The following is a 15,064-nucleotide window of genomic DNA, read 5'->3' on the forward strand; positions in this document are numbered from 1 at the left end:
AAAAGTTTAAATCAGTGACAATAAAAAAAAATGCTTCAGTAATTATAATTACACTAAAATATCAAAGAAATACAAAGTATGAGAGGAGCCAAGTGAAAAATTCTGAATATGAAAAAAAAAATATGACTGTACTTGAAATAAAAATGTTCAGTGGGTACCCCAACAGAGTTGATGACAACAAAGGAAAGAGACAGTAATTTGGAAAGAGAACCCATTTCTGGTAGGTAGGTACCCATTCTGAGGAACACAAAGAGAAAGGATTGGAGCAGGGGTTGGGGGTAGAGTGTGGGAAGAGAACTGGGCCTCTGGGATATGCCAGGAACTCAACCTCTGGGTCTCCACCCCTTTCAGGGTCAAACGACACTTTCACAGAGTGGTCACCTGAGACCATTAGAAAACACAGTTATTTACATTATGATTCATATCAGTAGCAAAATGACAGTTGCGAAGTAGCAATGAAAATAATTTTATGGTTGGGTGTTACCACAGCGTGAGGAACTGTATTAAGTCGTCACATCGTTAGGGAGGTTGAGAACCGCTGGCCCAGACATTCACAGTCTGTCAGTTTTTGGCCCCCTTTAGCTCCTATTCAGGGCTTTTCTGTCTAGAAACAGCCACACAGCTAGCCTTTTCCACTATTTGACAATAGAAACAATTCCACATTGAGTAATGTTAGATTTGTAAGGGAGGCCTTATTTTACACAATTTTTGGCAACTTTTAGTGAGATTGTTTTTGGTGATGGCTGGAGTCTCAGGCATGTAGGTAGATGTGTGGAAGTTCATCTGGACATTCGTAACAACAATTACGCCAGTGTCTCTAGGCTCTTTAAGTGAACATAAATATTCATTACTTAAAAGGGAATTCAAGTTGTACATACTTGTCAGTTTTCTATACTGTCCTTCAGACCCAAGCCAGGAAGTGATGAATGTCTTGCCATAGGAAGTATATAATGGAGGCATTTCAGAGAATTTAGAGCCTCAGATTTGGAGCATTGCTGCTTCACATTTTCTGGAAAGACAGAGGTGTCACATTGCAGATGGTGCCGTCCTGAGGTTGACACAGGTGAAGATACTTAGGTAGGAGACAGGTTCTTGTTATGGACATGTGAAGTGTGCTGTGACTTTGGTAGTGTCCCGGAGGTAGGTGGGAGGAAGAGACTAGAGATGTGGGATCAGAAGTTTGACAAGGTCACTCGTGCGGAAAGAGGTTCAAGGACAAAGCCTCAGAGAACGTCTACATTCTGTTAAAGCAAGCATTGGAAGAGAAAAGACCAGAGACAGAGAAGACCTGGAAGATAAATCCTGGGGTCTAGGTGGGAAATACCATTGAGGTGACCAAATGGTAGGGTAGGAACTGCAAAGAGATCCCGTACCTCAGGGGAGACCAGCAGAGCAGACCCCAGGTGCCGGGTGTAAAAAAATTAAGCAAATAAGCAGGAGGATCCACCAGCCCATGGATTCCCAATATAATTTGTAATGCTGTTGTTACAATTCTTTCCTTCTCATTCATTGTCTTGCCTTCGAGGAACTGTTTCCTAGTATTGCTGTAAGCATTAGACATCTTTCTGTAAAACCCAAACTAGGTGAACCGCCAAGACTGATGGGCCAGCAAGGAAATGTTTTCCTCTGGCACAGGCATATGTAATTTCTTTAATTTAATTAATCTCAAGTACAGTTTGTTGAATCATTTTCTTTTCTTGGAAACTATAATGGAAAGTTAGTGAAAACTCATTTTATTTGTGAGCTGGTTTTAAGTTTCAAACTTTGGCTAAGGAGAGAGAGGGAGAGACAAAGAAACATGCGCAGAGAGACTTGTGAAAATTATACCTTGTGTTTTCCAGTTATTGGTTAAGCTGTCTTTCCTGTTTCTGACTTTACCATGAGTCAAAGAGTTTGGCTTCTCAACCTCTGGGAATACTATGCAGTTGCAGAATATGAGATTTTAGAGGCTGAAACTAAGCTGGTAGAAATTCAAATCCATCTTTTATCTTTTAGATAAAAGCCTTTGAAATCCTTTTAGTGTGGAGTTATCAGCGGGCTCGATTCTCATATAACCTCATTACCAACCCCAGGATTATTCAGAATGCACAGAGAGGCATGCTCTGTGGCTGAAACTCAGTTTTGATCACTGCTCCTGCTCAGTGATAAGCCACCGGCGGTTCACCTGGTCCTGCTCGGGGACATTCCATCTGCTCGGCCCAACACACCCTTGGAGATCACAGATCACAGCGCCTATGGAAGGCGCTCAGGAAGTGTGCACCAGTGAAAGCGCATCAGCTTCATTTGAGCTTCTCAAAGCCGTATTTAACTGCAGAACCTCTCTCTGTGTTAACATTTCATGGCTCACCTAGGTTCTTTGCAAGTGGAAAGGATGCCTCAGAGGAACTGCTCTTCGGAAGGAAGGCCTCTACGATGGGAGGCGATGGCAGTGCTCACATCTTTGTTTCATGTATTACCCTTGATGGTGTTTAAGGGAAAGTTTTCTCCCAGCATTCTCAGTCATTTTCTTTCTCCCCTCACCGTGGAATGACAAAAATGAACTTATGAGATGCTGAGGTTTGTGTACGTTTTTCTGAGGAAAAAAAAAATTTCAGTAGTTGCTTGGAAGCACTCCCATTTGAAGGCATAAACCTCCCATTAATAAATTAATGAGAAAAATGTGAAGAAAAAGTAGTTGTAGCCGGTTCACCAATTGTTATCTTAAGGCTTACGTCAAACAAGAGCATTCATTACGTGAGGGGCAAACCTAGTTTCCCAAACTGAAGCCTGGAATGATGTATTCAGCCCATCTGGGGGTGATGGTGACTGCACACATTTACATTCTGAACGTACAGCCTCTGGCAGCTGCTCACGTCACCCGAACGAAGAAGCAGAAGCAGGAGATAAGAACATTCCTGCTTTTATTGCTTTCTGAAACATTTGAAGTTGGGGCGGGAGTGGGGAAGGTGTAACCATCTCGGCCCATAAATGTCTGTCGTCCTGCTGCCCAAGAAGTAAAGCAGCTCTCTTTGGTAATCTCTGGTCTTCATTTGTTAAAGCCTGCCAAACAGAGGCAGATAAGAAACCATCCTTCTCCTCATCCAATAGCCAATTAGCCAATTACCTCCACCTTATATTAGAGGGGGGGCGGGGGGAATGAGGGAGGGGGGAGAGGGGGAAGTGTGAGTGCCAGGTGTAACACTTTTAACCACACACGCCCCCCCCCAGATGACCTCACTTACCCTAATCCCAAAGAACTCCACAGGACCCTGAGCAGGCTGACTCCAAGAAACAGAATTCCAGGCAGGGTGCAGTATGGCAATAGTGCCTGAAAGAGGGAATAATGTCTACAACAGTGTCATCCTGGGAAAGGAGCTGCTGTGGGTCAGATGCAGAGGTGACTCTGGGTTCCCATGAGGCAAGGATGTCTAGGAAGACATTAACCCCCCGCCCCCAAGTTTCCATTTTTCAGATGCATCAATGTGGTTTGTATTAGCTCATTCGTGGGACCTAATAGCGTAAGCCTTCTTCTTTGGACGTGAGCTCTTTGGTTAAAGGCTGCCAGAGTCATGACAGAATCTGATGGGGGAATTTTTATTGCCTAATAAATAATACCACAGAAGATCATAATTCCACATTAGCAACTAAATACCCCAAATGTATAAAGCATGCAGAGTTTAGAGCCAAGATACCGGTGAAAAACAGCTGAGTGACGCTTCTTAAGAATTATTCATTCTCTTGTAATAGGACGGCGGGACAGGAGCAGTTTCCTGCGTGCTGCCCGGAGGCTGTAAATAACTACACTGGCAATGCCATTTTTATTTAGCTCTCAAATTCTCTCTGGAATTCTGGAAGAAACCTCAACCTTTCTCCTCAAGCTGAGGAGGGATTATAGACTTCCATAGGGGCATGTGTTCCACATCTGGAGACCTATCTCGTTGGTCAATCTCTAAACACTCCAGATGTGGCTGTTGCCATGACCAAGTCTTTTCTTTGGTGCAGAGACATTTTAGCCCAACAAAATGGATCCATTTCTAATTCTTCCAATGTTATATGGGCATACTTCACACACACACATGCACACACACTATAATCTTTCATTTTTCTCTTAGCTCAGTCCTTCCTCTGCTCTTAGCGTGCAGGTTGTGTCCAACCTATGTGCTGCCATATTTTCCTGGGAACCACCTTGGTAGTGCATGGCAGTCATTCGTGTGAGGAAGCAGGAGAAAAGTAAAGAGTTGTCTCATTCTTGGAGTCCCGATTTAGGAAGATTCTTTATTGGCATCTGAGTCATTTGATGGATGACAAGAGAGCTGCTTTCTTGGGGATTTGATTTCCTTAAACATTGTCCAGTGCCTCTAATGAGGATCCAGGAAAACAGCCTGCTGTGTTCTTTTCAGTCACATTGGCCTTGCATTTCCCATCTCAATTAAGGGTTATTTTCTCCTGACAGACACCAGATACTGCTACACGCAGCACACGATGGAAGTCACAGGAAACAGCATCTCTGTCACCAAACGCTGTGTCCCACTGGAGGAGTGTTTATCCACGGGCTGCCGAGACTCGGAACATGAAGGCCAAAAGGTCCGGGAAACCATGAACTCCCCCGGCCCTGTCTGGGTTTCGCAGTGCGCATGAGCAGATCCCCCCCACCCTCATTCCCTACCTTCTTTGCTGCCTCACTGTCTTTACGCGGCTGTGAAAATGTGCTTGCCTTCCTCTTTGCTTTAGAAGAAAACCAGCATAAGGCAGGACAAAGGACAAACAGAGGGAGTGCATAAGCGCATGCAAAGAGGATGCTTCAGATTATCCTAAGCCCCTCTTCACTCAGAAGAGTCCTGAAAGGAGAGGGTCAGGGACCACTCGTATCCATCTTGGTAGAGGGTGGCAGATAGTAGAAATCATCCACCTGAGGAAGCAGACGGCACTATATTCCAATAACCTTTGCAGAGTGAGGGTGCATGACGTTATTGGGGTCCCAGTTTAGGGAAGTTCTCCGTTGGCACCTGAGTCATTTGAAAGGTGATAAAGCCACTGGCTTGTGGATTTGTCTCCCTTAGACTTTAGTGGGTGCCTGTACACAGAGCATTCCATATAAAAGGAGCTCTGGGGGCATTTAGGAAGGAGAGTAGAAAGAAGCCAGCATTGTGAATCTTTAGGGCCCTGCTTTTCCTGCAGTGGGTCGGTGCTGACTGTATGATCTTATCACACTTCGGCCTTTACTTGGCTTGCCTGCCTGTCAGACCACCTCCCTGGGGTTGAGGGAAACTCTCTCTCTCAGTACCCTAGAACAGCACTGCCGCCAGGGGCTTCCTTCAGTCACAAAACACAGAAACAGTTTTTAGGCTAATTCTCAAATTCACTAAGAATCAAATTTAGAATATCATCTGCCTACTTGCTACTAGTTTGAAGAAAGGTCAAATCAAGGTCAAATCAAATCACCTGACCTGTATAGCAAGCCGGCCTTGGCTTTTGGACATTATTGTGAGATAGATAGATAGATAGATAGATAGATAGATAGATAGATAGATAGATGATTTTTTTTTTTTTACCAAGAGAAACGCTGAAAATCCAAAGATGTGTCAGTTGCTTGTGTTATACAGCTAATAAGAGAGAGATGAATGGAAGCCAAATTCACTTCTAACTTCTAGTCTCTCTTCTCATCATTCTGCTATTTTTCTGGCGTCATGCTGATTGTAGCCAGAGGTTTAAATCTGCCCTGACGAGTAACTGGCTAGGCTAATAACCAGCTTGTGAATCTGATTCATCTGAGATCTTGTTAAAATGCAGGTTGTAGTTCTCCAAGTGCTGGGTATGGTGTGAGACTGCATTCCTAACAAGCCCCCGATTGCTTTTGAGGCTGCTGGGCAATACAGTGTGTAGCCATGGCTCAAGATAACTTCCATCAATAAACCGTTGGGTTCTCTTTTTTCATATGATTCAAGAGTAAAGCAGTATGAAGCAAGAGTAGTTGAATAAATGAAAACCCTTCAAATGCTTCCCACTCAAGAAAATGGAGTTAACCGTAGCCATCGTGCTAATGAAGGCAAACACTCAGAATCATGTGACCCAGGCATTGCCACTTCCTCCTCACTGTGAAAATCTCAGAGAGGAACTTTCACCTCTTTAACAGCTAATTCCTGTTGTCAGGAAGAGTCTCTATGAGGAGGAAAAGCAAGTTTCCCAATTCCCATTTCAGAGGCAGAATAACTGAAGGCTCAGAGGACTGGGAAGCCTAGCAGCCACAGGTGAGATGCCAAAAACAACTCAGGCCCCGTGAAATTTGGGCTGGGAATTTTGACTTCGAGCATGTCACTTCCAGATAGGATTCCCCCCCCCTCCATGAATGCCAGGCAGTGTGCCTTTCATAGACTAGATCCTTCTTATTTGCCAGGAGGGAGACTGTTCCTTCCGATGCCTGGTCTCCTCCTGAAACGTGCTACCTTCTCATCCTTTGTTTTCTTTCTTTCTTTCTTTCAGATCTGTACCTCCTGTTGCGAAGGAAATATCTGTAATCTGCCACTCCCCCGAAATGAAACTGATGCCACCTTTGCCACTACGTCACCTATAAATCAGACAAATGGGCACCCCCACTGTCTGTCAGTGATCGTGTCCTGCTTGTGGGTGTGGCTGGGACTCACCTTATAACAACCTTCCCTACCAAAAGTGGTAGAGCCCTGTGGGTTTCACCATGGCCCATAGTCATGCATGAGTCATTGGTCTGGCAGTGGGGACCCAGTGCAACCCCAGCCTCCCAGGACGTCATCACAGCCAGGCATAACCATTACCATGAAGAGCAAGCACTGCTTCCACGCTGTCATTCCCAGCCTAACCAAGATCCCATCTAAGTCAGCCTGTCCCTGATACAGACCCTGCCTTTATTGATGTCTGGGGTTCTTGATTCAGAATCCACGTATGAGCTGCAGGAGGTCCTGGGCCCTCTGAGGAATAAAGCTATGGATGCAGGAGACGTTCATTTTTTTTTTTTTTTCAGGAAAAGAATAAAGAATCACTAGCTTAATTGCAATCACAGCTTCACCTACGGCTTTAGAATTTTAAAACTTTAAATCCAGAGTAAGTGGAATGGTTTCTTTGAGATTCTGGCAGAATCCCTGAAAGAGTAGCAAGTGCTTTGCTCACTTTAATTTCCCCAGGCTTCTTAACTTAACATTGGGAAACATGTTCCTTCTGCTCTTTGCGGAAGATAAGAAAAGGCAATTATAGAAGTTTGTTGTATTTGTAGGAGTGACAGAAGAAAGATTTTGTCTAACGTGATGAAATTAGCATCCACAAGAGATGACATTATCCCTTCTTATAACTGGAAAGTTTGACCTTGGGAGGTAATTATGCATCCCAAGTTTCTCGATTCCAGCTGGGCCAATAGCATCTAAAAAAGTCACGCTAAATAGATGAGATTATTTTTTTCTCCAGGTGTTTCTTTCCACTCAGATATAGCCAATCTAATTGGAGAGAGAACTTCAGAATAAAAGGACCTTGTAAATGTTAGTCCTAGCACATATTAAGACCCAGAAATAGCTAAGCAAAATTCTTTCTCTTTCTATAGTATTTACTGCCAAAGAGCCTTCTCCTTCCAAAACCACTGTGGCTTTAAGGAGAAAATTTTAAAATAAATTCTTAGTATATCAATAAGGTGAGAACATGTATGTGCTGGGATGAGAAAATGATGAGAAAAAGTAGGACGGGGTAGTTTTGGTTTCAGCTACTGCTTTTGAAGTAGAAGAAAGGATTTTCATTATCCTTCATGTATTTCTTTCTTTTTTTTTTTAGCTAAATGCATTGTGTTCTTCCTTGTAAATTCTTTAACTGACATTTATTTTCATATGGTATAAACTGGAAACTATATTTCAAAAAAAATATTTTTTTTTTCCTGAACAAAATATCTATTAGAATGCTTGTTTTCAACAGTGGTAGAACTTATCACTTGTTTTCATGGAAAGTTAACTATGATCCTTGTACTGATGTTGAAAAACTTAATGTTTTGTGAGCAAGGGTTGTGCGTTTGCCTCAAGGGTTCTGCTCATGGTTTCCTCAGAAGCTTGTCCCGGAAATAATCAGGCAGAAACCATCACTGGTCTGACTGTGCAGGGTAGTGGGGTATGTTCCCATAGAACTTGGTGGAGCTATTTCCTAAAGAGGGCAGTGTTGTTAAGATATATCTGCTCCACACATGGAACTTTAGTTTATAAAATTGGACCCCCAAATCTGAACTGACGGTAGAAACTGTTTCCACATCATTGAACTTGCATCACACAGCCTTGATTCAGAGTTTGGTAGGCTTATCGACATCTTGCTTGTAATTGTGGATGGAAGAGCAGGGGAGAAAGGCTTATAATGAGCACTCATAAGTGCCAGGCACTTTGCTAAGCACTTTACATAGGTAGACCATATAACCCTACATCAGTTCTGTAAGGAACTGTGCACACTGATGCTTAACGATAAAGGTCCTGGGGCTCAAAGAAGTTTGATTAATGCAGCCTGTCCTTCAGATTTAGTTTATGTGGGATGTGACTTGTTTGGGAAAAAAGGGAGGGTGGAACTTCTCTGCTAGGAATACCTCTAGGCCTAACTTCATGGGAATTTGCCCATCTTTTCATTTAGAACATATCCTGCTTCCCAGGATGACATTTGCATGTTTCCCCAGCTGACACTTTTTCTTTGGGGAGTCAAGTTATAGCTTCCCTATCTATTCCTCTTGTCAAAGGAGGAGATAGTTGACCTTGCATCTAAAGATGCTTTAAGACAATGAGAAGTCGATGTTGTACATATCTGCAAGTACCATTTTTGTGCATGGTCACAATCCACTGACATTTTCCAAGTGCTGCATGCCGTTGGAACAAGAGACAAGGGACTGACCCCATGAGAACCTCCCTGGCTGGTCTTCAGGGATCAGGTTCTCAAGGGTACAGATTGCCCACCGTCTGGGAAGTAATTGCAGCTACTGGACACATGTGCTGCACACATCCCTAATGCCTTTCAAAGTGGCTTCTTTTTAATTCTCTTGAAAGAATGTGATTTGCTGACCATCCCCGGCCTGAAGAAGCCATGGAGGGGCCAGTCATGTGGAAGGTCCAGGACTATTTAGCCATTTGACTCCTGTCACTTTAAATTGTCCATTAAACCTCACCATTGGTGATGGCTTGAAATGCAAAGAGCCATGATGTGTATATTAACCTATGTGCCACATATTTATTTTTAGACTTTCTTCAACATCCATGTCAATATGGGATTAATGCCTAAATGTAAATATTGTATACTTTGTAAATCAATGAATAAAGATTTTAAGTGTGTTTCCTCAGGCTTCTTCCTGCAAGTGTGTATGTCAGTCAGTGATTAATGTACCATGTTATGTCAAGACATGAGCTTAGCACCACAGTGGTCTTCTTCCTGTGAGCTCACTTTCCAGACGTACAGTCAAGAAATACATAAAAGATACTTACTCACGCCAACTGATTCGTACAGATAAAAGTGCTCCAAAAATCAAAGGAAAGATTGTCAAACTTTCAATCTGGTATATAGTTTCCCTTAAGCATTTCTTCATTAAAGCAAAAACTGTCCATAGGTAGGTAGGTAGGTAGGTAGGTAGGTAGGTAGGTAGATAGATAGATAGATAGATGGAAAGATGGATGGAAAGATAGATGGCATGTGTGCATCTATGTGTGTGTCATTCTGTTCAATTTATTTTAAAATCTTATTTTATTTTTAAGATGAATAATAATAATAGAAAAGTTTGCCTCTGTTAGTTTTTTTTTTTTCTGGAAGGGAAGAAATGTTGAAATTCTATATACATATATAATTATGTCTACATAATGCATTTATTATATTTTTCTTAGAAAAACAACAGACTGGAAAAAAGTCTGAAAATGTTCAGCTTGACTATGGCACCTGGTTCTTTAAAATGGTGTTCCTTGCAATTTCCAGGAGAGTTAATCTTTTTTCTGCAGTTAGTGGTGAGCTTGCTGCTAGATGGGGTGTGGGGAGTGTTAGAGATGTGGTCGGTGCTTCTCCATTCACACAGTGAAGACAGCGCTTAGTCCTGAGTTCTGGGAGCCCCTGTGTATTTAGTGTAAATGATATTAGGCACAGACTATATATTTTAAAAAACCTGATTGTAAGGACAGGATCTTAAAAGAATCTTCCCCCTTATAAGTATGTTTCATAGGTCATGTCTAACATATTTATAAGATCTTATACATGTTATAAAAATTAGCAAACACTGTTATATCAATTCAGTGGTCACATTTTAACTATCCTATGGTAGCTTTGATACGAAAGCTATTTTTAAAAAGCTTTTTAAAAAATCATTCACAAATGTTTTGACTGAATTTCCCTGAAAATGTTTTGAGTATCTCTTACTGATTCCATTCTCAATGTAACTGAGGAAATGCGACCTTGGATATTGAGTTACTATTACAATTTCATTGCCCCTTGGAGCAGAACTGTGGCATAGATAAGAAGCCTGTGGGTTTAGCTAGGAAGACTCTCAGGATCTACTGAAAAAAATAGATTTTATTTATTTATTTATTTTGGTATAAAAGTTTCTAATCAAAATTGATGTGACAAACCAATAAGAATTTTCAAAATGTCTTTTTTTATTTTTAAATTTAATCTGGAAGATTATTGTTTTTATTTCAGTGTAAGAGTATGTGTGTGTGTTTGCATATGCTGTCATATGTATGGAGCTGAGAATACAACTTTTGGAAGTTGGTTTATTCTTTCCAATAGAGATCAGAGAACACAGTTAAAAAGTTCTCTCTTCCCACCATTGGTTCAAATGTGTGGAGTGTGAGATTTTACCCACTGAGCCATCTTGTCAACTCCCAAAATGTGCTTCATTCTCATTAGTTACTCCAGTTAACAACATATTAAAACCATGGCTGCTTTTGTTAGCTAATTTCTACTTTACCTTTTGCAAGTTGCAATTGTTGGATTTATCTGAGTGTAAACATTTTTGTAGTGGTATTTGAAACTGAAGTTTAAAATTTAGAGTCTGAGAAATGACTTCTTTAGAGTCCTCATTTTTGTTCTGCTAGTGGCAATATTGACTTTGTGTATGGTTTTATCTTGGGAGCACTTTGAAATGCTCTGTGCATCGCTTCCATTGATCAGCGTGAACACATTTGCTACTTGATCACTGTGGCTTTGCCTTAACCAAGGGAGGTTACCCTGGCAGCTTATCTTAAAAGACTCTGTTCCGCACATGTTACTAGCATGACATGTGTGACACCTTTCCCTTTATCCTGCAGCTTTGCTACAAAGGTGTTGTTCAGGTTACTGAGTTGAAGGTGAAGGGAACTTTGGAAAATATCTGGTCTACCCCCTTTGTTTTTATATGGATGAGAAAAGAATCCCAGAGAACCCAGACCATTTGTTACTGCGGACACTGCAGGGCTGTGTTAAAGGATCAAATTCTGCCAAGAATCCCTTTTGTGATGCTCGGAGTGATGAGGCACAGGAAACAGGAAGCAGTTTGGAGGTGCCCTTTTTCTTTACTCTGGCTGCAGGGTGGGAGGTAGCATGGGTATCACAAGGCAGGGAATGGTGGGGAATAGGGAAAACTTCCTATAAGAAAGCAAAAAAGGCTGATGAGTGTTCATCCTAATTTGAGAAGAGAAACACTCAGAGAATTAATCCCTTTCAGACTCATAAACTAAAAAGGAAGAGCAATTTGGGAAATTCAGACAGAATCATTTACTTGGATATAGTTTTCTTTGGGGGGGGGTTTACTTTATATCTAGAATTATGAACTAGCCTTCCCAAACCATGCATTATCCCTGCACCCAGAATCCAGGCATCCACTGACATCCACCCTTACAAAGATACCAGGGATTGTGTTATCAAATTGGGGAAAATGTGTCCATAAAGAAGTCTATTGAACATAGGCACAAGGAACAAAGTGCCCCCAGAGTCAGACAGGAGGCAAACGGAAAAGCTAAAAATAAGTCACAACCTCAATAAATCCATTCATCTTTGAGGAGAATTCAACATCAATGTAATGTCTGGGTCCTGCTCTGATCTACAAGAGACGCCTGACTGTTGGGACTCAGAGTCCACACTAGGTTCCGAACACATCCATCTCGTCAGCTGTGCTTCCCGAGTAACAATGCCTCAGCTCAGTAGGCTTGGAGCCCACCCAACCTCTCCCAGCAGCAAGGCCAGGTCAAATAACTTGAGACCTGAGCATGATGTGAGCAGATGAGTTGCTCACAGAGAGAGATCACACTTGAGTGCTCTGTGCTTCGATTCTCTGGTGAGAAGGCTGAGTGAAGCCCTGTGGAGGAGAGCACGTCTGGGCTTCCTTATGAATCAGACTGGCTTGATTCAGCTTGGCTCTCTGGTGCATGTCAACATCAGGCTTAACCCTAGCTTTAAAGCTTTTTAATTACTTGAAGGGTTGGGCCCATCCCTGACTTTAATATGTTGCACTAATGACCCTGGAAATATTTTGCTACTGACCTAAATGCAGGTGTCCTAATGTAGAAAACCCTCCTCGATGTGGGACTGGCCAAGACCACCATGAAATTCAAAATCAGGCCCCCCACAGAACAAACAAACAAACAAACAAACAAATAATACAACAACCCACAGAACAACAACAAGAAGCCTGGAAGTTATATTTGGAACTGATTTTTTAGTAGACCAGTGTGATGTGTCCAACCTAGGCTATAGTTGGAGTTGATAACTACAGCCAGAACTGAAACACCAGCTTCATTTCAGAGGTGTGAGAAGACTCCTGGCAAAGTGATATCAAATCCAAAAGAAAGAGCTTACAGAATAGATGTTGAAACATAGATGCTGTAATTTAGGACAGCTATGAGGTCAATCTTGAGACAAGATGATAATTAACTATAGATAAATATAACTTGAAAATGAAACTGTCCAAAGTCTAAGTTTGGACAATTTTCCACAGAGGCAGTTCTTTGTTTATGATCAATCATCCCTGGTGGTTATTTAGCCCTTCATTTGTAGGGGCTACCAGCTGCCCATTAGCATCCATTAGGGCCCATCATTGATGTTTAAAGATCCCTGGAGCAAGCTGACTCAGAGGCACCACGGTGTACCTCGTAGCATCATTTGTAACTCAAGAAAGCAGGCTACTGAGGGCACTCACCTCAACAACACTGGTGCACTAAGGCAGGTAAAAAGAATTTGTTTTGAACCAGTCTCCAGTCTTCAGTGGCCATATCACAGGGCAGACAAAGACTGTCCCAAACTGTCAGGTTTTTACTGCATTCAGTTAAATGGGAAGCTGCTTTTGTGCATGACTCTGGATGAGTTTCTCTTTGAGGTTCTTAGCCTGGTAACTAAGGCCCTTTGTTCATCGTATTGACATAAGTAAATAATGAAGTTGACCACAGTAGGCAACAGCTGAAGACAAACCTGGAGACAATTTGGAGAGCATCCTTAGGCTGTGAGACCTTCAAGGAGGGGGTGCCCGCCGCTGACCCTGCTGGAGCATAGTTTACAGAGCCTCTGCAGAGAAGGAAAAGCCCGTGGACGGAGCTGGGCGTGCCCATCAGATACAAGGCCAAAGTCATTTGGGTTAATGGAGAGTTCACAAAAGGGAAGGGTAAGGTCTCTCACATATAAGCATTACTTCTCAGGCATGGTAAAGCAGCCGTGCCTGGTCACAGCTGAAGGAAGCAGACGCTCCTTTAATCCCCCATTTTCATTCTAGAACATGAGGTGTGCTATCTGGAGACCAAACTACAGAGCACCCATGTCCTTTGGTGTCTTCCAGTGGATAGCCAAGCCAGAGTCACCTGTGATTTAGTTAACAGTAGCACCTGAAGCGCAACATTTAGACTGGGTTGGTCTGGGGTGCTTCAGATCGTTAGTAAGTTTTAAGGCTCCACCATTCCTGACAACCCTCATGTGTCCATCATTAGCCAGAAAACACAAAGGGCTAAACAACCAGTGGGATAAAGACTCAGGATCACAGAAACAGCTTCAGTGAAGACCAGTCTAGAAGAATTAGCCACAGGCGGCTCGTTTAGTACCCAACTTTCAGGTTGCTTAATGTCCACTGGAAACAGTGCTTGAAACAGTAGGTATGTGGAAAGAATTTATCATTCAGTGCCCAAAACAATGAAAAAAGATTGTGCTTTCTCTGAGTATCATAGCCAGTCAGTACCAGAACAAGAATTAAAATCAAGCTTGCCCTTCTACTAGTTTTAGCTACTTAGATAAATTTTCACGTGTTAAATTTGTACACCTCCTTCCCCCCCCAAAAAAAAATTCTAGTGCCAATGCTGTGACGCTAACATCTCTTGCCGGGTGTGGTATAAAGCTTTTCTGTGAAGCAGTTTGGCTAAATGTATTGAGGGCTTTGTGAATGGGCATATCCCGACCTAATAAGCCAACTTCCGTCAACTGCCTAAAATAGAGAAACGCTGCTCTGATCGAATGTGTGCCTTGCAGCAGCATTTGTAACTCAAGAAAACAGAACAGGCTAAACGGGCAGGAGCGGTGGTGGTTGAGTCAATAGCTGTACATCCGCTCGGAGCAGCATCGTAAAACGTGTTTGCCCTGAAGATGTTCCCAATGTCAAATGAACGCATTCGCTCTGCCACGTTCTGTTCAGTGCGCCGCACTTTCCCAGAAGCAAAGACACGGACCAAACTGCTCTCAGTTACTCAAGTTATGCTCATAACCTCTTTAAAAAAGTATTTTTTAATGTACTGTGCTTATATTCCTTTCATAATGAAAAGCATAGATATGATAAACAGTTAATACCTTTTAGGCTAATGGTTTTGATAACTCGGAAGGTTCCTCTTGAGTGCAGTCGGTAACCCAGGGTAGGCCTCTGACTCATGCTTGAACCACGTAATTATCCCTGAGTCCTGGCAGCTCACGTAGGTCCTTGGGGGCCTTGAAAACTACCAATGCTGCATCCACCCCTAGACAGTCACGTCACACCGATCTTGGATGCAAAGATCTGAAGAGCAAAACTTCAAAACCCACAATTTCAAAGACTTATAAAAGTCTGTAAAGACTCATTGATCTTTAAATAGTGCCACAACTTATGATTCTCTGTCTCCCCCAATAGTATAATTGCGGGTGAACT

General features: G+C 42.4%; 1 protein-coding gene across 3 annotated transcripts in view; it reads left to right on the forward strand.

Annotated features, from left to right (window-relative positions):
- Lypd6 (LY6/PLAUR domain containing 6) overlaps window positions 1-9,287 on the forward strand; it is a 133,141-nt gene extending 123,854 nt beyond the window's left edge. For all 3 annotated transcript variants that reach the window (XM_060390145.1, XM_060390147.1, XM_060390146.1), the window contains 2 exons: window positions 4,433-4,563; window positions 6,460-9,287. In XM_060390145.1, coding sequence (XP_060246128.1) covers window positions 4,433-4,563; window positions 6,460-6,627 — 299 coding nt within the window. In that variant the 3' untranslated portion in view covers window positions 6,628-9,287. The remainder of the gene's footprint in view (window positions 1-4,432; window positions 4,564-6,459) is intronic.
- Window positions 9,288-15,064: the final 5,777 nt, after the last annotated feature.

The sequence above is a fragment of the Meriones unguiculatus genome, chromosome 8 (assembly GCF_030254825.1).
Source record: "Meriones unguiculatus strain TT.TT164.6M chromosome 8, Bangor_MerUng_6.1, whole genome shotgun sequence".
NCBI classification, from domain to species: domain Eukaryota; kingdom Metazoa; phylum Chordata; class Mammalia; order Rodentia; family Muridae; genus Meriones; species Meriones unguiculatus.